The following is a 25,518-nucleotide window of genomic DNA, read 5'->3' as shown; positions in this document are numbered from 1 at the left end:
TAAACTGAAACATGTTAATTATCATCATCATAGCGTATGGTTTACAGCCTTCTGGCCGTTTCTTGCAACCTAGTCACTTAAAATTCTATGCCCTTTTTTTAGAGTAGCAGGTGGTAAGACTGCTGCCTCCCACATGGAGATAAATACCCTTATAATAGAAACGTTTTGCATTTAGTTTAATGAAATGCTGTTCACAGAGACGAAAATTATAGTACTGTGCAATAATTCAATTATTCCTTTTTATAAAATGACCAGCGCGTCATATTTTGTCACAATGTGTCAGAGGACTCAACATAGAAACTTGGAACTGAGTTTGAGTCTAATAAGAACGTGGTCCTTAAAATAACTCAAATATAAATAATCTTATACATGATAATATCCTTATTATGGAATTGCTATCTATTGCAATATTTTTCAGCAAGATGTATAGAAGCACTCAGGAAACAGTTATGTAAAGTCGTCCATAAGGAAATCCCCTTTCCAAAATTGAAATTGGCCAATGAAATTTAATGTATATTTGCTATATCGACTTTTATCCAAACCTGTTAGGTAGTTTAACCCTCTTACTATGCTATGGGATAGTATCGGTATGTGAGTTCGGCTTTTTCTTTTCGGAAGAGACCAAAGATATTCAAGGAGTAGGATTGTTGTGACACAAATTCAATTTGTCCGGCTAAAGATTTGGCTACCATAGAAGAATCTTTGTGGTTGTAAAATATAATAGATGCAAAAAAGAAAATCATAAAGCTTTCTTGCTACACGCCATGTAGGCGCTTGGAGTGAGAGTTAAAACTCCTATTCATTTTAACTTCGGCACAAGATGCGGGTCAGATTTACGTCCTGGACTTACTTCATCCCCGGGAAAGTACTCCGGTACTGAATGCTTGTAAACGTATCTTGCTCCAAAGAATTATTTAATCAGCCAGGCATTTGTTTTGATAGGTTTTATGTGATTACTGACAAGAGTAAAAATTCTTCCAGTACAAATATTATCATTATAAAAATTTCATTAATAATTTTCGTTTCACGTAGTCACTATTTAATAATTTAAATACACTGGCTTTATTGTAACTTACGTAAGTTGAGTGCTTTAGCGCCGATGATCACAAGGTAGAACGCGAAGATCGTTTCAGCCTTTGTCATGGTGAAGAATTCTTCGCAATGATATGAAGGACAAAGCTCTCCTCTCATATATACTTTTAAACCAGGTCACCTTCATTAGAACTAGAAAAATCGACCTATATCGTAGCACAACTGGTTGTTACATTAATTTGATTTATCTTAATGGAAATAATATTTGTTTTACTTAACGATCGTGGTTGTCAGTATTATATTAGCATTCACCAGTAGCAGGTACCCTTGTGCCGCAAATTGGGTATACTTAATTCGAAGTTCCACAAAGATGCGTCGCCTGTATTGCAACAAATTTAGAAAATGGTTAATAACGACATTTATTTTATGATATGGCTAAATAAAATTTACAGTGGTTTATTAATTTAACCGCAAAACAGAAAACCAAAATCAGGACTCGTGTGTTGTCATGCTAGTGTTTAATATTAGAGGAACATACCTTGGCAAATTAGTATAATTATTAAGTAGTAATGTAATGCTAGCAGTTTTACTGTGGGGAATTTCGATAGATGGTTATATACTTGCAAATATTGCTGTCGTTCTGTCGTGTGAATTAACAGAGCAGCAGAATCCATTTTCATCAGAACTCGAATCTGTGGCAGAGTTTCTTAGTTAACTTTGTTTTGCGATCTAACCGACAATCCATTATAAGTCTTACCATGGCAACTATTATAACTACGCATTAATAAAACGTGCATTAATAATCGGTAGCCAAGACAGAATGTATATGTATTGGGATTCATTCGGATTAAGAGAAATTCGGGCTTAGTTGGTTTATGGGTAACATATCTGAAGGTAAACTTCGGGTTTGTGCTGGGTAAGGCCAATGGTTCTCGGGTTAAACAGGACAAACCTCTAATTTAAGATGCAATTTAACTAACGCGGTGGCACAATAAGAGGTCAGACACAGCCCATTTCAATTCTAGTCTGTAGGTCCAGTGGGCGGCATTATAAAATCAGTGTGATGAATGTGCCATGACTTTCATGTGAGGATGATACAGGCTTAAAATATGAACCGCCTACGTTGCTCATGTCGAAGAATGGAAAAAAAGTGTCTAGTATGGACATGAAAATTTTAATACTTGAATACGTGTACTTTACTTAATGATGCTGTTAATAGTTGCGGTGTAGTTGAAGGATGGGATGATTAATAAAAGTCGAATTGGAAAGTATATGGGAGGAGGGTTTTGTGGCCTATGTCAGCGCATTATCTAAGAACGTTTTGGAGATAAAGGGGGAAACCAGACCTCAAGAAAGATAAAACTATCTGCGGGTCGATATTTGAGCCCGGAGGTCCTCAGTATGAACACAAGCTACTCGGAATCATTTCTGTAATTTTGTTGAAGAAAAATACATTCGCCTCTTTATTGTTTCCGACTCTTCGTTTGAACATTTACTGGTGAAAACAAACGATTGCGTAGGGATTTGCGTTGTCAAATATCCCGGGATTTCTCGTCGACGTACTTCAGCGTGGACTAGGACAATATGTTTTAAAAAGTTAATTGAAGTAGGCGCTTTCAGCTAACGTCTCCTACATATGAGGAAAATGGCGCAAACGTGCCAGCGCACACGTGTCTCCCGGCTTGTTAACAACTTTCGAACCGCCTGACAGTTATTAATAAATTTTGTAATCAAGAAATAATAGGTCACCAAACATTAAATATTACGTGTAAAGAAATATAATCCCAACACAGTAGCCGTTGTCCGACACGCATAATTTACGATAATCCTTGAATGACGTATTTGACTACAGTCTAGGAATATATGAGGTTATGGTGTCACAGTGGCCGCGCGGTCTGAGGCGTGGGCCTTGTGCCGCTTGCTCACCGGGGCCTTGGGTTCGAATTCCACTCAAGGCATTGATATTTGTCCGCGTTTTTCTGTGTTGTGCTGTCCTGTGTACACGTTAAGGCCTTGCGACGGGCCGATCCCTCGTCCAAGGAGTCCTACCAAATGTCTATAGGTCAAGCCAACGATAAATTTGGAACCCTCAGTGCTCAGGTACTTGAAAAACTTGTCGTCCAATTATCCAAGCATATGAGGTTATTTTGGCGTTTGAGGAACGGTACAAAGAGATAGGAAGCCAAGTTATTAAGTTGTTATTTCGAACTATTTAAGGGAGAGCGCAATTGAAAAATCTACGAGAAAATGATGTAGGCGAGATTCGTTTATGGAGTCTGACTGTGTCACAAACATAGATTAAGCGCGACTACCATTTGCTCTTTCTTGTGATAAAATATGGCCTGAGAATGCTAGAATGAAATATTCTTTGTAAGATTTGTTTGCTATCATTTGAACCAGGTCCGGACATGAACGTTGTCTGTCACTAACATTCTGATGCCTAAGTCGGTGCAGTCCTTTCCCTTAAATTGTAGTATATGATTTTATGGTAGTCGCTAGAATTAAATTAAGTGCAGCACCGCTTACCAAACTGTGTGACGCGCACCACAATTGTGGGTAAATAATAGAGAGTGGTACATATAAAATAATAGGAACAAAATAGTAACAAAATGTAAAATAGAGGTGTTAAAGCTCAGATTAGAAATCGTTGGTACTTCAGCTTGTCAGAAACATCCGAGAGTACTGGGGAAGTGTGTACAGTTTAAATTCTCTTTGATTAAAGTGTGGGTTTATGGCTTATACTTCTCTTGCGAACAAGCCTTTAAAATTCTTCTAAAGAAAATTCATAAACTCGCGGAAACAGTTAACTTAATGAAAGGAGCAAATATACTTCTAGGCATATTTCAGATTTAATATTTAATTGCTCAAAATAAATTCCCACACCATTGGAGAGACATTGTTGTTGCTGATAGCGAAAAAAAAATGTATGACTGAGCATGATAAAATCTAAGTCCAAGCACATAAAGCAGATTTCTTTCTGTTATTATTATTATTAAGCAACAAATTGAATTAATGTGAGAATATATCAAGGAATAATTGATAATCGCACTTGAATGTAGTAGAATAGTTTCACCTCAAAGCGAGACATCAACAGACCGCGGCTTTTGTGCTATATTCTGTCGATCGTTCATATAATGGACTGCAGGAAGCAATACGTTCAACGCTATGAATGTATGAGTTTTGGCCATATCTGTGCGCATCGATCCGTAGGTTTTAAAAGTTATAAGTTAGACCTTCAAGCTAAATTAAGCTAAGTTGCTCGTCACGCAAACTTTTTACATACCATAATATATAACATGGGTTTAACGTCACGAGACTTTCAATCAAGGAAACATATTGTGTTAAGAATCGATTTAACTCTCGTCTATATGTAATATTGCGCGAAGAAATACAGGCAGACCACAAATCACTTTTATTGCATTAGGAGGTGACACATCCTGTATATCTCGTCTTAATATGTGGTAGTGATACTTTCACAGACTAATGCACAAGTGTCCATGATAACGCAATTAGTCATTATTAAGAGAAATAAGAACACCCCTTTTCTAAAAAAACTAGACTTTTTGCCCCTACTATGAGGACATAGCGATTACTTTCCTTAACAAATTCGACTTTGTTATGTTTGTTGAATCAATGCATTATGCTACGTAGCCAAGACAAAGAAAAATTGCAACGTGATTAGTTCGAATGCCAAGTGATAGATGGCAGAATGGGCGATGGAGTCGTCACTGTTCCAACGTATGTGATGACTGATGCATAGTGTTAAGGACAATGGTGTCATCAGTCACAGCCAATCACGTGTAGTGGAGACATGGTGGAGCATAATCCTCCCACCTCAATATATCGAGAAACCGTCGTGTTGGCGTTACGGATTGTGTAAAATTAAAAATTACTAGTTTTTAGAAGCCTTGAATGGCATACCAAATTTCACATGGCGTAACCTATATTTCGAAAGACCTCAGAAAATAATATCTGGATTGATGGATGCTACAGACAGATGTACAAAACGAGGCTATAAAGAGTTTTCCTGTACTTGAGTGAATAACACCCAAGATTAAAAGGAATTTTATTTTATGTTTTGAAAAACTATTTACACGCTAATTAGACTACTATTTGCGTGTCAGCTTTTACTTTAAATATATTTTGTCTAGAGTTCCACAGATTTCCATATTCCATTCAAACTATTATTGCACAGCTTATTTGCTGTTTTTATTGTGCATATCCCACCTTAAAATAAAAGTGGTGATAGGAGAAATTAGGGTAATATTTGATCGAAATTCTACGTACAACATAACATTCTGTTAGTTAATTTCAAAGCGAAATCAGAGAGAGAGGTATTTTGAAGCCGATATGAGTGGAACGAAAATTAACATTCTGTGGTGCCATTCCATTAAATCAGCAATCATTTTGGGCGGGAGACATCATCCTCTTGAGACTGTAATTTAAGCGGCCTCGTGCACTTAAGAGTCACCACTTCAGGATGTGTCTGGGGAAATTTGAGTCAATTACTAGCACATAAATATATAGGGTGTCTTTCCTGCTTTCATGTACGCTAATCTTTTGTAAAAAAACCTTATCAGGCAAAGAACTATTTGTAAAACTTAAGAAGAATAATTACTGGCAGTAGTAGAACCAGTAATGGCTGTCATTCCTGATGTTTCTTGCTGATTTCAATTAACGTGGAAAGGTTCCTAGCCCCCTGCGTATCTCGTGTTTGTAATTAGCGTTAACCTTGGGCAATGAAAGAACGTTATTATTAGCCTTTTTGATTAGTTGTTTATTAGAGGTTGATGGGCGCAGATAAATATCGCAAAGGAATCGACAAAAGCATGAGATCTCGCTCCTCAGGGGTGTCGGGGCCCCAAAAATGCTGATTGTAAATGAAGGAAGGGACTTAGTAGGAGGTTGCTGCGAAGTTTCGTCTTATTGTACACATTAATTCATATTAATCACTTTGATCGATATTTGATTTATTACACTGCCTCGAAGCAAAAAAGAAATTTACAGATTACACAACACTTATTGATAGAATTCTATTAGCTCATTGAACTAAACGTCTGTTATTATGCGGCAAACCTACGAACATCTAAAATATAATTCGCTGTCTCGTCTACCTCCATTTATCCCAGCTGAAGTTCTGGGGACCTGGTACATGTTATTACCGATACTCGACCATGAAGGGGCAGCAATTGGAGATCTTCCAACATCTGCAATGCTTAAAGGGTACTTCACTTACAAATGTCACGAAACACTCGGTACTGACTTAATGAAGTAATTTGTTGCTTAATATTTTGGTGAAAGACAAAAGTAATAAAGTTGCATATAATGTTATTCTGAGACATCTCAAAAAATTTAAATAAGAAATAATTCTACATGAAATGTTTAATTTTTAAATGTGACACCTTTATTTTACGCTTTGTAATCACTGAATCATAAATACAAAGACACTGATAAATTGTGCCGCCACGGTGGTCTAACGGTCACAAAACTAGCCTTGTAATCCTGGGGTCCCGGGTTCAATTCCCGGTGGTGCTCAGATTTATAACTTGTGTTGGGCAAAGCCGTGGTCTAGGCATCACGGAGTTTTCCTCTGGGGGCTTCCCCGGTTTCTCCGTGGCATCCCAACAATTACTCCACTCACACATACAGAAGAAGGCAATGGCAAGCCACTTTAGATCATCTGCCAAGAACGTATATATGTGTGAGCAGGGCCCTGACAACCTGAAGAACATGGAAGGATCCTGTTCATAATAAATGGACCTGTCGTCAGACAGAACACTAAAAAGAAGGATATAAAATGATAAGGTACACAATGTAAAATGTCGAAATTTAACGCATTTGAAATATACTTAAGCCTAATGCAAACGGCACACGTGTGCATCTGTTCATCATCGTGACTACCAACACCTGCTCATGAGATATGGTCCCATTTCACGCAAGACGAATACCGATCCACCCTTCAGTAGACTGCGAATAGACATCGTCACTTTACAGGCACTTGTCAATTAATCCTCTTCTCTGGGTACCCCATTCTGCCCTACCCATCTTGCCCCGAGTATACTATTTAAAATTTGGATTTTCCCACCAAAAATAACATCATGAAAATAAATATATATATTGTGTTTAAGACTTTCAAGAAAACACCTTGTAACATGCATCATTCAGCAAAGTGGATATGAGTAATGAATAATAGGTCTTATCTTCACTGGAAGTTGAGAAAAATTTGTAAAATGTAGGAGCAAAATCCATCATGGGTGATTATTTCAGGAACTGTAACCACAAAATGGCACTGACTGACACGACATGATCCTGTGCTGTATGCTAATGATATTTCATATTTCCCGATAGATCGCAACGCATTGCAGGCGAAATAAAGCCGTTACCGTGTTCTGCATCGTGGCCCCGTTCTGCCCTGGTCTTCCTTATATCCATAAGATTATAACCGCTCATCAATCCCTTTACTGGTTTATGCTGATTCTGTACTTGTAAGAAACGAAACTATTATGTTCTATTAAAAATATTTATTAAAAACTTTTGCCGTCAATCACAAATATAATATTGTTAAAAGATTAAAACATCATTTAACGTTCCTATCGAGTACTCGATTACATTGGAACTTACACGACTAGTTTCGGCTATAATTTAGCCATCAACGGGTGTTAAATGATGTTTTAATCTTTTAACAATATTATATTTGTGATTGACGGCAAAAGTTTTTAATAAATATTTTTAATAATATATAATCACAATATGACGCATTTACAATATCTTATGATGTTCTAGGTCATAAGGTTTTGTATTAGCTACTTATTGCCCTGCTTCTCTTTCATTAATTAATTGTAGGAGGAGACAAAAATTGGAATATATGAAGCAGATTTTTGAGGATGTGGACTGTAAGAATTATGTGGAAATGAAGAGAATGGCGCAAGATTGACAAAAATGAAGAACCGCAACAAACCAGTAGGAAGACTGATGACAAATAAACAAACAAACAAACAAGAAGTAATGCCCTTTAGAATAAGAGTGTTGGAGAGACGTCCTTAGGATTGGTTGGGAAAGGAGATATTCTTTGAACCGAACCTGGACACACAAAAATGGTAGTTGATGTTTTATTTCCTTTCGGGAAAAGCTGAGAATTTTGGTTGTCCAACCGTAAGGGTGCTTACGGTACAAAAAGGGGTTCTTTTGGCACCGAAGTACATCCCAAAGCCGCAGAGAACTTCAGACGAAGCGGCCCCTCATGATCTGTGTTCAAACCCCAGAGAACCAACCAACCAACCACATTTTTTGGACAAGTTGCTGACGGGATAACCTCCCACCAACAGCAACAGACCCTAGTTTGTATGGTCGAGACTCCCGCCACGACGGAACCGCGTTAGCGTAAGCAAAATTTCTGTTTCAGTTTTAAGGTTCGGTTTACCATTTCCAGCAATGCGTTTCGTACGTAGGAATGATGTTACCTAGGAAGGGACGATAACTTGCGCTCTTAGTTAACTTTTTGGTTGGTTGGTAACGAGGTACACTGATGAATTCTCTCCGTTATCCGATCCGATACTCATTCGGCTGTGAGCAGTTGAAGAGACAACACCTAATACGCAAGGAGAGCAACGAATGGAAAAGGAAGAACTGGCCTATCTCAAGGCCTATTTAAGAGAGCTATCGCAGGCGGCCCTAAAGAAGCTGAAGGCGGACATACTCGCCAAGAGAAGACGACGAGAGGCCGTGGCATCCGCCGCGGCAAAAGAATTGGGCGAACGATCCACTAGCCAGTCCGGTGGGCGCCAACCCGGCTCTGTCGTGGAGGAGGCTCCCGCCTCCCACAAGGCAACTCGAGCCACCGCAGGCAAGCAGTAAGCCAACGATTTGGACTCGTCCAGCTCGGGCGGCTCGCTGGAACCTGCCTCAAGGCGCCTGGCGCCCGGGACCCGGGCCAATGTCCGGAGCCGGGTCCCCGCATCTGCCCGCACCTGCGAAATTCCTCCGTTCCAAGGCGCTGTGGATAATCCCACTGCCTTCACCTCCAGGGGCAAACATGCCACTAGAAGAGACTGGCAACTCAGCTATGCTGAGAAAAGGCAAATCCACGAGGATTTGGAGATCCCGCTCTTTGCCGACTACATCAGAGCACTGACTGAAACATTTGACTCGAAGTTAGCTGGTGTGGGGAACCCCTTAGTCTGGCAACTCGGGAGGCACTTGTGCCGAACGATAGCTGACAGAAGTCAACCAAGGGTAACCGAGGGGGACGACATTTAGCAGGCCAGCCGAGGCTGTCCCTAAAAACGGCTAAGTCGGCGCAACGAGTGGTTTGACTGAGTAAGTGTTTCCGTGCTTTTCCTCAGTTGTAAGGCGAATTCCAAGGTATAATTTACTATGGGCTCGGTCCGTCACCCCCGATCACGGAGGCCTTCAGCTGAAGTGTTCTCCCCCCCAAGCCGCAGAGGCCTTTAGCCCAATCGGCCCCTCCCTCTCTGTGTTCAAACCCCAGAGAACGAACCAACTAAAATCTTTGGACAAGTTGTCTGACGGGAAAACCTCCCACCAGCAGCAACAGACCCTAGTTTGAATGGTCGAAGCTCCCGCCACGACGGAACCCCATTAGCGTAAACAAAATTCCAGTTTTAGTCATAAGGCTCTGTTTACCATTTCCAGGAATGCGTTTTGTACGAAGGAAAGGTGTTACCTAGCAAGGGACGATGTCCTGCGCTTGCGCAGGACTCTGCCCTGATATAGCTTTTTGGTTGCTTGTTTGGCAATTGACACCCTTCCCTGACTGAGGTTTTCCGTGCTTTTTCTCAGTTGTAAGGCAAATGCCAGGGTGTAAGTCTAGAGGGGCAGGGCTCGCCACCCCAATCACGGAGGCCCTAAGGTGAAGTGATCTCACCCCCAGGTCTCAGAGGCCTTCAGCCGAAGCGACCCACCCATTCTGGGTTCAAACTCCAGAGAACAAATCAACCAAATTCCTTCGGGCAAGTTTCCTAACGGGATAACCTCCCATCAGCAGCAACAGACCCTAGTTTGAATGGTCGAGACTCCCGCCACGACGGAACCGCGTTAGCGTAAGCAAAATTTCTGTTTCAGTTTTAAGGTTCGGTTTACCATTTCCAGCAATGCGTTTTGTACGTAGGAATGATGTTACCTAGGAAGGGACGATAACTTGCGCCCTTAGTTAGCTTTTTGGTTGGTTGGCAATTGGCACATTCATCGCCCTGATGACGGAGGCAGTATGACCTCTGAAACGTTGGAAAACATCTACAATACTACACAGCGCAACAACCCAGAAGACAGAAATCTTCATACTCGCTGCTGTGAAAACCTCAAATCATACACCGCTATATTATCCAGTATTTTAAGTAGAATAATAGAAAATAAACATGTAGCATTTCATCAGGGTCCAGATTTTATGTGCATTATAATGCTAATGCAATACTATTATCTCTAGGTAGTGTACAGGAGTTCTATAAACCATATTTAGATTTAAATGCTTTCTGAATGTGATAAGATTAAACTTTTTTAAATAATTTTTTTTAATATTAGGTCCATTTCTATCTTAGCATACATCCAACCTGTAATTGAACTGTTGCCATGTGTACACCAACATATCTTAGGTAACTAGCTGTAGCAGCTGATATTCTTCATTGTAACTTTTGTACTGCTATCAGTTTTGAGGAGTGCATTTGTTCTTTATATAACCCCAAGGAAATACAACTGGGTGAATCATGAAGCTAAAAGCAATCTCTCTGCTCCACCAGTTATTTATCATCATTAGGTATTCGGTGATTGCTGCACAATATTACTGGTAAGTGGGGGTTGTTCTGTGTTGCTGAACGATGATGACAGATACCTCAAGGAATGGAAGAGTATAATTAGCTAGCATGTCCAAATATAATTTATTTATTTCTGAGTGTTTAGAGTGCACTGAACTCATTCATCTTAGGATAATCTCCATGTGTTAGGTAGTCAACTGGATGAATCTGAACCCCAGTTTAGGAGTCATGCATATTTACATCCTTGACTAGCAGAATGTGGTTTCATCAGAAATAGTCCTCTTCACACACACCAGCACAACAAATCTGAAGCAAGATTGTCTGTCTGCTTTAGTATTGTGTTATAAGATCACTTTATGAAAGCAGACTGCTAGTATCACTCAGTGTAGGATGGTCTCTAAGTTTTTGTACTATGCTGAATTTTTTATAAAATTGAATTGATTATTGATGCACTATTTTATAAAAGAAAGAACACTATGGTGGCTGTCCAAAATATTTCCAATGTAGTGGCCGATAACCAGTGTAGCTAGGAACTTTAAATTTATCAGTATTAATTTCTATTAACTTCTTTGTTTGTTGAAAAGTGACATTATTATGGCTTTGAAAATCTTTTGAGTTTGTTTTCATACACACGAATATTAAAACTTGGAGGTTTAAAGCAAACAGCCTGAGTAATTGTAGCATAGTTGACATGAAGAAAAATAGCTTTTATGAGGTGATTCAAAATTCTGTACTCTTTGTGCCAATTGTTTGGGATCTCTGACATTGCACTTTCAACTTCATGCCTTGTACATTTTGAAACTTATTGTAATTCTGAACTCTTTATTTTGAGGTTGACTAAGACAGCTCTGAGGGAAACAACTATAGGCCAGGCAGTAAATCTTATGTCCAACGATGTGAACCGGTTTGACCATAGTGTTAATTTCTTTGTGTACCTCTGGTTTGGTCTATTGCAAACACTTGTAATATCATATCTGATGTGGTGTGAAATTGGCTTTGCTGCAGTTATTGGAGTTCCAACCATTGTGCTTGTAATTCCATTACAAGGTGTGTATTTGGAGGAAATTTTAATCATGAAACTACAAATTATTGTGTGTAAGTACATGCATGGGCCCCTTTAATAACATGACCCAAGCCTCTATGAAGATGTCTGTTTAACCCATCAACATTATGGAAGTTACACTGCTACCATTTACTGCTGCAGATTCTAATGTATGTTGGATACATACAGCTCCAGCTTTGTGCGGCCATCTCACAAATTGTCTTGGAACTACATGAATTCTACTTTCATAACCATCAAGATAAATGTTGAGTCTTTCATTAGATATATATATATATATATTGACAAAATATATAGTTTCTTTTTTTAATTTTTAGATGATGGTGGAAATTGGGCTATTTTAAGTGGCTTAAACTAGTAAAGTGGGTGTACCCAGGCATCTTGAATTATTATCACTACAAACTCAGAAATGCAATAGCATTTCCTTTCTAAGAAGAAGTGAAAATAATAATAATAATAATAATAATGAAATATGATTATTTTTGCCTGAATTTAAGTTACCAGTGGAAGCTCATCCTGCAGAAGGTTGGGACTTGGAATCTCAATTCCCCCATGCAGAAAGGCTAAACATGTGATTGCAAACCATTAGCAAAAATTGTATGCTGACAAATTTAATGGCTTAACGAATTTATGAAACACTGCTGTAATCCTAACCTCAATTCTGCCATTAGTTCATGATCTGCATTTACTTTATGTAATATGATAAGTTTAAGAATTTGATAAAAGTGCATTTGCTTATCTTGTCTCTGTTGCTCGCAGGTAACTTAATTTTAGTAATTTAATAACTTAGTGCAGAATCTTGTTTGTCAGTTGTTTTCCTTCAGTCCTCTTAACCTCTGCATTTAGTCTACTTACCATCTAATGCTGAAGCAAAGCATCTGTGTTTATCTGACCATTTGTGTGTCTTATTCACTAATTATAAACAGGACAATTAGCCTTTAATTGTTGTATGTACAGTAGGCACTCAATTATTCATTTTTTTGATTAACTGCTTCAAAATATTGGGTGAGGTCAGACAATTCAGGTTGTTGCAATAAAGGCCACAACTGAATTCCAGGTGTAACTATTTTCAGTGTCATTGAGAAATTGATAGTTTCTCAATTATTCAAGAATTTCCTGAGTTCTATAGACATTAATATTCTTTACTATGTTCACTAAAGTCTGCTTCTGATCCCTATCACAGTCATTTTCTAATACTGTCCACATCCTCTACCCTATTTCTTTAAGATCTATTTCAGTATTATTCACTCACTCCTGCTTAGGCATTGCAGGTATCTACCTGCTTAACAAATAAGTGATTCAGAATTACAACTTTGCATATGAACTGTAATATTTAGTCTTGTAGGATCATTCCCAGAAATTTATAGTTGGACATTCTTGTCCAATTATCCTATTTCGGAGCATCAGATTTGTGAGTTTTCTGTCATTCTTGTATGTTGCCCCATTTCTTATATTGAAGAATGTTTTACATGACAGAAGCATTAGTTGACATTTATCATAAAAATTTTGTTTTATTTTTAATCATAAAAGTCACCATTATTACTCAGTTGTGGTCCTCAATTTAATCACTAACAATATCAGGTGAGGAATACAGCTTATCATTATGCAATTTTCTCCATGATCCATCTTCCTCCCTTTCAGGCCCAAATATCCTCCTCAAAGACCCTCAGTCTATGTTCCTCTCTCAAGGTGAGAGACCATGTTTTGCACCCATAAGCACAAACAGCAAAATTACAGTTTTGTGTATTTTAATGTTTAGTTTTTATGATATTAGGAGAACAAAATATTTTGGACTGAATGATAAAAAGGATTCCCTGAATTTAATCTGCTCTTGAATGTCATTCTGACTTGTTCCTGTCGTCCCCAAGTGCTTGAATTTTGTCACATTTTTTAACGACTCGTTAGCTATCTTTATATTTTGGTTTTGTCCTGAATTCTGATGCTGAGACATGATCATGTACCCTGTCTTTTCTGCATATATTTCTAGACCAACATCCCTACTGGCCCTTATGAGTGTTTATGTGTTCACATTTATAGCATTTGTATTGTCACCTAACAGATTAATATTATCAGCATAGACCAACAGCTGATGTGTCCCATTCAGTTCCAAGCTGCCCTGGTTTTCTTGAACTTTGCTGCTGGTATATTCTAAGGAAAAATTGAAAAGCAGTGGTGATAGAGCATCTGCCTGTTTCAGGCCATTCTGAATTTTGCTAGAGGTTTTACTTAAACGTTTTAATTAGTCTGACTTGCTTCTTAGGTACATCAAATTCAAACAAAATATTGTAAAGAGCTTCTCTTTTAACTGACAACTCTAGAGTGTTACACATGACATACCGTACTAACAAACTCTACTGTTTTATTTATAATTTGTTTGTTTAAATTAGTCACACCAAATGTATTTATAATTTGTTTTGTTTCTTTTTCCCAGATGTTTGTGATAACCGGATTTATGAATATCATAAACAAGGCAATGACTGATCAGTTTCCTCGATCAATAGCACATGTCTCAGAAGGAGCTGTCTCTGTTAAGAGAATTCAGGTTTGTTTTCCTTGATATATACGTAACAATTAAAATCCATAATTCTGTGAAGTAAATAACTATTTGTTTTTATGTTGGACTTTGACAAAAATGTCAGGTTTAGTTTATAAAATTGGTACAATACTTTTATTTCCATGCCCCATCTACAATTTTTATTTGATTTTCGTAATAATATTTGCAGGCGCGTTTAAATTGTGAGAGTGTTCATTATTGGTTCCATAATTACCTTACCAGGGTGGGGATGGGAGTGTATGCGACAACGTATTTCTTCTAGAGAAATACCCTGGCCTCTACACTTCAACTCTGACCTTCTCTCACCTTCACTTGGTCCACCCTGTTAAGCTGAGTAATTCACTTGAAGATTGGGTGAAAACCCCAGTGGACAAGTGATCAGCGAAGAAACGGGAGCAAGGGGTTAACTGAGATGCCTTGTATAATCTGACATGCAGCTTAGCGAGCTAGGAGTTAACAGTGCAGGTTAACTCCTCAGGACCGCATCGAAATATTGGCGTCCATGTGCACGTCCCTAGTTAGTTGGGACACTGCACCTGATTTTGTACAGTGGCGGCAACAGTATTGAGCCAGGGCGAAAGGAGACTGACTCCTTTTCCGGCCTGGTATCGATAAGTTGAAGGCATGGCCAGTATGGCTTTAATGGCTCCAACACCGCGGTGCAGATGAGAGAGGGACCTCACTGCACTATTGACCTTATGAACACCAAAATGAGCAGTAAAGCGCACGAGGACTTTGTTTTATCAAACGACCCGACTGACGATCGGCGCCACTGCGGGTCCAGGCCACGGGGTGAGAAATTTGCTACAGGGCATTGCTTAATCAACTTGAATTAGTTACGCTTAAGATGGGTCTGTGGTAGCTGAATATAATGAAAAGTAATGTAAGGTAGGGTAATGTAATGTAAGGTAATGTAATGAAATGTTTCCTAGGTAACAATAATGCCGAGTAAACAGACGACGTTTCGTAGGTAACAATAATGCCGTGTAAACAGGAGACGTTTCGTAGGTAACAATAATGCCGAGTAAATAATTGACGTTTCCTAGATAAAAATAACAATTGAAGTTTCCTAGGTAACATAACAATGCAGTTACACTTTTTCGTTCCACTTTTTCGTTTCACTTTTTGCCGAATGACACTGACCCTAAAATATAGACGTATTTACGTCAAAAAATATTCAGTAATTGTGGCAGCCTCTAGTTGTTGGGAGTTACATGCCGTAAACACCACTGAGGGATTCGAGTGTCTACCGAGGAGCCAAGCTCCTATCACTGAGCGGCTATAGCAAGAGTGGTTATCCCAGCGCGTGGCACGAAGTAGTAATGACGGCGGAAAATCCAGAGGACAGTCAACTGAATAAAATCAACAGCACCATCACAAAGCAGACCATAGTTAGAAGCAACGGCCTCACCATTCGTCGTGCAGTAACTACAACAAAGGTCGAGAAGGACATAGCTGAAAGTTACGCGCGCTCTAGGAGTCCGCATTTAGGGGGTCACCAGTTTATCAGCTCCATAAGGAAAAGGTTAGTTAGTGACGTGAGGTAACATGGCAACCCGAAGTTTACGTAACAGAATTGTAACTGTTTCAGAAGAAGGGAGCGAACATTTCGGAGACGGTGAAGTAGAATTGTGTCGGGTTGAAGGGTCATTGGAGGAAAATGAAAGACTAGATACGGGTTTAGGATCGGCTTTGGAAATAGTGGAACAGGAAGAAGTTTCATTAAGTGTGAACGATGAGCAGCAGGACTGTTCTAGCTTTCCACAGAGTGACTCGCATAGTTATTTCCAGGATACGTTTGCTAAATTAATGAGTGTTATGAAAGCAGACAAATTAGAATTAATTTCCAGTGTAAAGGGGAAAATTTCTGAAATAAGAAAGGAAATATCAAGCGTAGAAAATAAGATTGTGAGTTTACAGGGCAATGTAAATAACGTACGTGAAGATGTCAGACTTGAAAAGGAAAGGTTGATTAAGAGAGCTGAGCGGGAAAATGCAAAATTGAACAAAGAAATTTTAAAATATTACAGTCCGAATCTGTAATATATTCTCATGAAATCAAACAGATTAGAGAAAATACTGAAGGGGAGTTAAGAGCTGCTAAACAGAGTATGCAGGAATTGTCGAATGACTTATATAATAAGTTAGACCAGCACATTGGGGAGGTAAATTCAGTAACAGGAGAAATAACCAGTAGGGTTATCCAAAATGAGGAACATCTGGGACAAGAGCTAGCAAAATTAACTGATGAAGTTCAGGTTCTTAGAAATGACACGGCGGAAGAACAAAAGACACTAAGCCATCGGCAGGGGGAGCGTTTTGAAGCGTTAAATAAAGAAGTCGAAAAGGTTAACTGCTTTAACGACAATAGGTTTCATAAGTTGATCCTCGAGATTAACCATTTAAAGGGTAAATTGTCAGAAACAACTCTTTGTTTGCAATGCAAATTTGTCACGATCAGCTGATAGCAACGCAGCTGGTCAAACCAGTTCCCACAGCGAGCCTGCTGCAAACTTGGGTAGTCAAGTGTCGAGGTCGAATGATATTTCCGGATATACGAGTGATGTAAATTGTAATGTGTGTGTGTGAATGTACCTGTGAGTTGTGGTAGCATGAATGTTCGCCCTTACAATGACATAAATATTTAAGTGCTGCTAATTTGCCCCCCCCCCCCCCCCCCCCCAAGAGCCACAGTGGTCTAGCGGTTAGAACGCTGGCCTTGTAATCCTGGGGTCTCGGGTTCGATTCCCGGCGGTGCCCGAATTTATAACTTGTATTGGGCAAGGCCGTGGTCTAGGCAACACGGAGTTTTCCTCCGTGGCATCCCAACAATTACTCCATTCACACACAGAAGAAGGCAATGGCAAACCACTTCTGGATCATCTGCCAAGAACGTATATGAACAGGTCCCAGTCCGAGAAAAGGATGGAAGGATCCTGTTCATATGGACCTGTCGTCAGACAGAACACTAAATAAAATAAAATAAAATTTGCCCCTACCCATATTTGAAGACAGCGATAAAATTAACGCCATCTACCATTTGAACCAGTTAGAGGAATTTATGAAGTTGAAGGGCATACCCGAGGCATTACAATAAGCTTTTGTATTCAAATCAATATTAGACTATGTGGCTAAACAGTGGATGTCAGGTGTGTCTCATACCTAAAATGACTATGAGCAGTTTAAAGTCGCTTTCACTAGAACTTTTTGGTCCAAGACGACACAGAGCCGAGTGAAATGTTAGGTAAGTATGAAAAGCAATCAAATCTCTCCTTGTCAGGACACCTGATTAAAATGATATTATGGCCTCATATTTAGGAATGAGTGATGCTGAATTTATTGATGCAATAAAGTTACACTACCCAGTGAACATACAGAGGAGTCTAGTGGGGGTTCCCTTTGCTGCCGTGCAGGAAGCCATAGGCGTTTTGAAGCGCTTTGAGATGCCAGAGGTTAATGAAGCATGTATTAAAACTAATATGAGGACTAATAATCACCAGAACTATAATCCCGATAAGAGACAGAACCAAACACAACTATGGCGACAGACCGCGAACAAATCACCATTACGTGAGACAGACCTATTATGACAGGAGGATGAATTATTCTGGTTACAAACACAGCAATAGAAATGAAAACAATAGCAATTGAGTTACTTACTTTCTAGAGGAGGGAGGATGACGACCGTAATAAACAAGCAGGGTCTTCCTTAAAACTTTGTGCCCCTCATTTCCACAGTCCGAAAGGGCAAACCGATGGTAAAGGAACGCAAGGATCAAGGCGTTAAACTAATATCGAGCGGCGTTACGGATCGAATCCCGTTCGCATCGAAGGCAATAGAAGCTTCAGGTCCAGACCCAAAGCACAGTGTAGTTTGTGAGGTGGGAGGTAAGTTTAAAGATGTGATGACTTCCGGTAGTAGTAATTATATGGATCCTTTGAATGAATTGATGATATGTTATACTAATGACAGCCATTCATTAAATTGTTAGCAGGTGACAATTTAGATTGGTGATATCTCTACTAATGCTATAATAGCTTCAGGCAGCAAAGTTAACCTATTGACAGAAAATATTTATAATGACTTAGTATCTGCAGGAGTGTCCACTTTAAGTTTGCCAGTTGCTAACACATTATTAGTTACAACTTTTGGTAATAAGATTCTGCGTATTAAAGATCAGATCAATGTGGAATTTAGTATTGGAGGCGACAGTTTTGAGAGTGCAGTCTAGTCTCCCCACAATTGTGTAGTTCAGTGATTTTAGGTTGCGATTATGCAAATGAGTATGGGATTGTTTTGGACTCCTAGAAGAAATGCTTCCGTTATGAGAGAGATGGAGCGGAAAAAGTACAATTGTTTAATCGAGGTGACCGGTTACATGATATAGATAGATAGACAGGATAGACAGCGATAGACAGGAGTTGAAGGGAAGTTCTGCTTATAGCAATCACTAGATAGTTCAGGATTCCAACCTAGTTCGAGCAGGAGGAGGATGTGAAGTTTTAGGGTAAAAGTCCTTGTTTATAGATGCCACAGAATGTGATGATATCTACAAGTTTAATAAAGATGAAGAGATTTATGGTAGCCAATAGGGAGGCGATTATTTTCGACGTAGCAAGTAGCCGTCATTTATTATTGTGATAGTAGTGGGGGGAAAGTTGGAGAGGAAGGTCTGATGAATCCAATCTTGGTGGTGAATACTAGGATAGGTTCACCTGATTCCCATTCTTTGCAAGCTGTGAACGTAACCGCTCTGATTAATGCAAATGCACACCTCAAAATTCTTCAGAAAGAGAGTTTAATTAAATTTTCATTGAAGTACCTAGAGCATTTGACTTCGAAACCAGGTATGTGTCGCCTGTTTCAGTACGAGTTTGTACTGAGTTATCATAAGTCAATCACGGGGAGTTCTAGAGTGATCCCTTTCGCTGTCAGGTCTATTATAAAAGAACAAATAGCTCAGATGTTGGCTGACGATATTTTAGAGACATGTAATTCTCCGTTTATAAATCCTTTCACTGTTGTGTATAAGGAAGGGAGAAAACCACGTCTTTGTATTGATGCTAGGAAAATAAATTCTGTTATGGTTCCAGATAGTGAAGGAATTTGCCCAATAGGCGAGTTATTACAACGTTTTAAACGGGTGAGGTACATGAAATCGCTAGATCTCACCAGTGCTTTTCTGCAAATTAGCCTCAAGGAAAGTTCGCGCCGATTTACAGATTTTTGACGTAAATACGTCTATATTTTAGGGACAGTGTCATTCGGCAAAAATGTTACGAAAAAGTGTTACGAAATAGTGTTACGAAAAAGTGTTACGAAATAGTGTTACGAAAAAGTGTTACGAAATAGTGTTACGAAAAAGTGTTACGAAATAGTGTTACGAAAAAGTGTTACGAAATAGTGTTACGAAATAGTGTTACGAAAAAGTGTTACGAAATAGTGTTACGAAAAAGGGAAACGAAAAAGTGTAACTTCATTGTTATGTTACCTAGGAAACGTCAAACTTCATTGTTATGTTACCTTGGAAACGTCATCTGTTTATCAACAAATAAGGAAAAATGGTTACCTACATAGTTACATTACATTACATTACATTACTTTACCTTACCTTACATTACCTCACATTACATTACGTTACCTTACATTACATTACATTACCTTACCTTACCTTACATTACATTACTTTACCTTACCTTACATTACCTTACATTACATTACGTTACCTTACATTACATTACATTACCTTACCATACCTTACATTACCTTACCTTACATTACATTACCTTACCTTACATTACCTTACCTTACCTTACATTACCTTACCTTACCTTACCTTACAATACATTACATTCAGCTACCACAGACCCATCTTAAGCGTTACTAATTCAAGTTAAATAAGCAATATCTTAATCAATCTTATCTCGATTGTAAAGCATGTATAAAGGAAATATTTACAATAAAACAAATAAATAAATGTCCTTTCCGTATAGACATATTTACGTCAAATTCTCCGGAACCGTGGTTCCACTGACAACTTTTTGTTTGATTCGACGCATCCCTTATGGATTCAAGAACACATTATTAGCATTTGTTAGAGCATTAAAAGTTGTGCTGGGTTCTGATAGTGAGGAGTTTGTTGCCTTTTATGTGGATGATTTATTCACCTTTTCGCGTAGCTTTAAAGACCATCTAAAGCATTCATTAAAGCCATATTTAGATAAATTCGGCACTGATTGATTTGGTTGCAAGAAGTTCCGTAAATTTCGTGGAACTCAGTAGGCACTATTTATCATAAATTTGAAAACAATAATCATTTAACTATGGTAACAGCTGTAGTATGGAGTTTAATCTTCAAAATTATCCCAATGTATGTGTCTTGTGAGAGCAGAACAATTGAATGTCAGGACGAATGTTTATTATAACCCCACGCATGTGTTGTATTGTAACGAATAAGAAGTTTTTGCTTAATAAGTGGCAGAATTATGACAATTAACGAGAAAGAGACGCAAAGAACATGTAAAGCTAATAAACAAATGTTAACCCCTGAAAAGTTAAAGGTTGTTTTTTAAGTGAAGAGAGAAGAGAAGGCAGTATGAAAGAGAGAGACGAAGGTTTACCCATTGGGGTATTCTTGCCATCTTTTGACGGATGCATGAATAATAAGGGAAAAAAGTGTAAGTTCATGAAAAAACAACTAATTTATTGGATACTGGGACGACCCTTTCTTCAATTGCCTGATCACTGCGAGTCCCACATTTCGTTGGCTTGATCTATAGACATTTTGATAGGACTCCTTCGACGAGGGATCGGCCCGTCGCAAGGCCTCTACCTGTACACAGGACAGCACAACAAAGAGCTGTATGAAAATGACTAAGTCACTGGGTTTGAAATTTTCGAACCAGGGACGGGACGCTTACAGCAGGGCGTCAGTTTGGTATTCTACAACAAACTTTGAACATAGTCGCACGCAAGTCTACTACAATTCCAAAATTCAACTGCAATCATCTTTTTGCGGGTACGGCCTAGTAATATCTGTACTATTTTCAAGTAAATAAATAGCGTGAAATATTCAGCAACAGCGGCAGCCTCTAGTTGTTGGGAGTTACATGCCGTAAACACCCCTGAGAGATTCCAGTGTCTACAGAGGAGCCAAGCTCCTATCACTGAGCGGCTATAATAGATTGCAGGTGTTTGAGAATACGGTGTTGAGGAGGATATTTGGGCACAGAAGAGAAGAGAAGAGAAAGTGGCATGGAGAAACTGTAAAATGACGGGCTTAAAAATTTGTACTTATCCCCCAGTATTTTCAGGGTGATTAAGTCAAGGAAAATGAGATGGGCGGGGCATGAATGGGGCAAGAGTTTCGAACCGTGTATTGGTCGGGAAGCCTGAGGAGAGAAGACCGCTGGGGCGAACTAAATGTAGATGGGAGGATTATAAAAAGCGGGTTCTGTGGTAGATAGGATTTGAAGGATACTGGATTATTTGATCCAGGACACAGACCGGTGGAGGCCTTGGATTAATTCCATGATGAACCTTCGTGTTCCCTAAGCCATCTAGTTAGTTTTATAGTTATTCATCATTGTAAAAGATAAAAGTCTTTCCAGGATAGGTGCTTTTTTCAACAGCGTGCATTTTGTCGTTTGGTATGATTGCTAACACAGTGACAGGTTTAGGATACAGGTTTAACCGAATTTAAAAAAAAAAAATTCAATCACAAAAATAGTATCTGCTATTATTATTTAGTGTTCTGTCTGACGACAGGTCCATTCTTCTGCCCAAAAAGAGTTCACCAGTTTTCTCTATTCTCAGCTTCTCGTTTTAATTCCTGAAACTTCATCTTCTTTCCTTGTTTAAGGTCGTCAGTTAGCTGTATCAGTCTTCTACCCAGTTCTCGCTTTCCTTCAACCAGGCCTTCAATGATATCACTCAGTAATCCATTCCTTCTCATAATATGTCCCAGCCAGTTAGCTTTCCTTCGTGTAATCGCCTGCAGAATGTTTCTTTGCTCGTTGAATCTCCTCAATACTTCTTCGTTGGTCACTCGATCCGTCCACCTGATCTTCTCTATTCTTCTCCAACACCACATTTCAAAACTCTCCAGGTATTTCTGTTCCTTCTTCCTGAGTGTCCAAGTCTCTGCGCCATACAGCGCGACACTCCATACGTAACACTTCACTAGTTTCTTCTTCATCTCCAAGCCCAACTTGCTGGTCAGAAGTACGTATCCTCGTCTTGACGAAAGCTGCTTTGGTCATGGCTATACTTGCTTTTACCTCCTTGGTGCATAGAGCATCCGTCGTGATTATGCTACCCAAGTACTTGAAGTGCTCCACATTCTCCAGCTGTTGGTTTCCAACTACAACGTTCAATGGTTCTGCTCTTGGTGCTATCCTCATTACCTTTGATTTTTCAATGTTGATTTCCATTCCATACTCTCTACCTGTTTCCACTAACTTGTCCATCATGTTCTGTAATTTCTCCTCTTCCTTCGCCAATACTACTAAGTCGTCTGCATATTTTACAGTCGTTATGACTCATCCTCCAATTTTGAAGTCTCCTGTTCCCTCCAGAGCTTCCTTGGCAACCCATTCCCCGTACAGGTTAAAAAGAATTGGTGATAAGCAGCATCCCTGTCTTACACCTCTACCTATCTCTTGAGTCCAGTCTCACTTTGACTTTTTGCTGCATATACAGGTTTTCGATTAGTCTTCTATCTCTCCAATCAATTCCAATTCTCTGTAGGATCCTCATTAATTTCTTCCATTTTACTCGATCGAAAGCCTTCTTCCAGTCGATGAAGCAGGCACATACTTCTTCCTTGACATCGAGAACTCTCTCTGAAATTATTCTCATAACTCTGATGGCATCTCTGGTTCCTCTTCCTCTCCTGAATCCAATTTGGTCGTCTCCCATCACTTCCTCTATCTTCTTTTCTAGTCTTTTAGTCAGTATTCTAGCCATCATCTTCGCCGCATGTGAGATTAGGCTGATGGTCCTGTAATCGCCGCACTTCTTGGAATTAAGTCCGATGGAATTTCATCATCTCCCATAGCTTTTCTTCTTCTCATATCCTTTATGGCCCTCTCTACCTCGCTCTTCAGTATCTCTTGACCTTTGTCGTCCTCCTCTACTTCTTCTTCTGGCTCCAGTTCCATCTCTATCTTATCCGGTCGAATGGCCTTGTCATAAAGCTCTTCAATATAATTTTCCCACACAGCTTTAACTTCATTCTGGTCACTGACTATCTTTCCTGATGGGTCTTCTATTTCCTGTGTTCGAATTCCGTTGTTCTCTTTCCATCCTAGTTCTTTCGCCTTTGCATACATAAAATTGTATCTACCAATTCTCTGGAGTGTCATTATCTCATCACATACTTCGTTGATGTAATCTTCTCTCGCCTTGTCTGTTTCTCTTCTCAGTTCGTTGTTCAGCCTTCGATATTTCTGTCTTCCCTCTTCACTGTTGATATTCTTCCATCTCCTCCTCTCATCCGTCTCATCGAACATAGCCTGTGTAATCCATGCCTTCCTTGGTATCCTTTTCATCCTACCAACCTTTTCTTCTAGTGCCACTGTTAGGCACTTCTTGGCATTTGTCCATTCCTCTTCAACATTTTCGCCTTCACTTTCACTTAATTTTCCTTCCAATTCTGCTCTTACTTCATCTCGCGCGCTCTTCAGGTTCTCCAGGTCCCATCTCTTCTTCCTGATTTTCTTCATTCTGGTGCTGACGTTTGCAACTAACATATTATGATCCGAGTCGATGTCCGCTGATGGCACTGTTCTCACACCCTTTACGCTGTTCCTAAATCGTTGCTTCACTAAGATATAGTCTATGTGGTATCTGCTCCTGTCTCCTGGGCTTTTCCACGTATACAATCTCCTGTGATGCTTCTTGAACCAGGTGTTGGTGATTACCAGTCCATTTCTTCGGCAGAAGTCGACCATCATGTCCCCTCTCCTATTCCTTATTCCCAGTCCATGTGGGCCGACAATGTTGTTTTCTGCTCCTTTCCCCACGACACTGTTCCAGTCACCCATTATTATGGTTTGCACTTTCCTTCTTCCTTCTGTCCTGATGATTTCTTCTATCTTCTCATATATTATTTCCACTTCTTCATCGTCATGATCCGATGTTGGCATATACACTTGCATTATCAGAATATCCACTGGTTCTGCATTCAACTTCATATACATCAATCTGTCACTACACGCTTGCACTTTGATTATTCTTTTCTTGATCCATTTCTGTATCACTATTGTAACACCTCTTTCAGCACTCTCACCTCCCGAGTAGTACATATGATAGCTTCCAGACTCGAAATCACCTTGATCCCTCCATCGAACTTCACTGACATCCACAATGCACACATTATTTGTATCTATTTCGATCTTGAGATTTTCCAGTTTTCCTCCCTGTTATAGTGTCCTGACGTTTCAAGTTCCTATGGTGAATTTCCAAAAAGAATTCTCCTGCCTGATACCCTCTCCCGAGATCCGAATGGAGGACTAATTTACCTCCGGATTGTTTTGTCTCTGGAGAAAGCATCATACATACTGTGACTGCTCTTGTTGGGCAGAAGCTGTCTTGGAAAAAAGTAATGTGGTAGTTTTTCCATTTGCTTTCCACATCGCAGTACCACAACCATTAAACCTGCTCCAGCCATGCTTGTGGTAATCCAGCCTCTAGTTTTTGTCCGCCCCGGATATTTGATTTCCCCGGTACCACCCATATCTGGGAAGCATTCTCCTATCCGCAACGTGGAGAGGCGCCCGATGGGGGACTAGCAACCCTCTGGTTGAGAGTCGGGCTTCGTAGCTACCGGTAATAAAACTGATTTGCACTTGAACTACTTTATGTAAACACTGTAGGCAATACAATGCGTAAAACGTCCGTTACCGCTTTAAGTTATTACGAATTACTAAAGACGATTGCAGTATCAGAACCCAAAAGTTCAATCCGGCTGATACCACATCCGCTGGATACAATAGTGAGCTAGTTCCACTTACCTCCCATACCCGCAACCCGTCTCCCTAAGGTCCAACTTAATGCCAGCCTCACATTCCCTTTTCGAACTTTCAACAGGTTTTCCCACTAC

General features: G+C 39.5%; 2 protein-coding genes and 1 long non-coding RNA gene across 3 annotated transcripts in view; 1 reads left to right on the top strand and 2 right to left on the bottom strand.

The window, feature by feature from the left end:
* The window catches only part of LOC147874240 (protein takeout-like), a 68,701-nt gene extending 67,556 nt beyond the window's left edge, over positions 1 to 1,145 (bottom strand). The window contains exon 1 of the mRNA XM_087346023.1: positions 1,077 to 1,145. Coding sequence (XP_087202149.1) covers positions 1,077 to 1,143 — 67 coding nt within the window. The 5' untranslated portion in view covers positions 1,144 to 1,145. The remainder of the gene's footprint in view (positions 1 to 1,076) is intronic.
* The window catches only part of LOC110839937 (uncharacterized), a 193,530-nt gene that overhangs the window by 99,727 nt on the left and 68,285 nt on the right, over positions 1 to 25,518 (top strand). The window contains exon 2 of the long non-coding RNA XR_015534400.1: positions 14,291 to 14,401. This is a non-coding gene — a long non-coding RNA (uncharacterized LOC110839937). The remainder of the gene's footprint in view (positions 1 to 14,290; positions 14,402 to 25,518) is intronic.
* LOC147874239 (uncharacterized) lies at positions 22,969 to 24,596 on the bottom strand. The gene has a single exon (XM_087346029.1). The coding sequence runs from the start codon at positions 24,572 to 24,574 to the stop codon at positions 23,402 to 23,404; it is 1,173 nt and encodes a 390-aa protein (XP_087202155.1). The 5' UTR covers positions 24,575 to 24,596; the 3' UTR covers positions 22,969 to 23,401.

This window comes from Zootermopsis nevadensis, unplaced genomic scaffold (assembly GCF_977971745.1).
Source record: "Zootermopsis nevadensis isolate Lab colony 2312 unplaced genomic scaffold, Znev_1.0 Znev_ptg000010l, whole genome shotgun sequence".
Taxonomy (NCBI): Eukaryota; Metazoa; Arthropoda; class Insecta; order Blattodea; family Termopsidae; genus Zootermopsis; species Zootermopsis nevadensis.
This window is presented reverse-complemented; position numbering and strand designations above follow the sequence as displayed.

Excerpts from the sequence above, each read along its gene's own strand:
- LOC147874239 (XM_087346029.1), bottom strand. The coding sequence starts at position 24,574 with ATGCAAGTGTATATGCCAACATCGGATCATGACGATGAAGAAGTGGAA.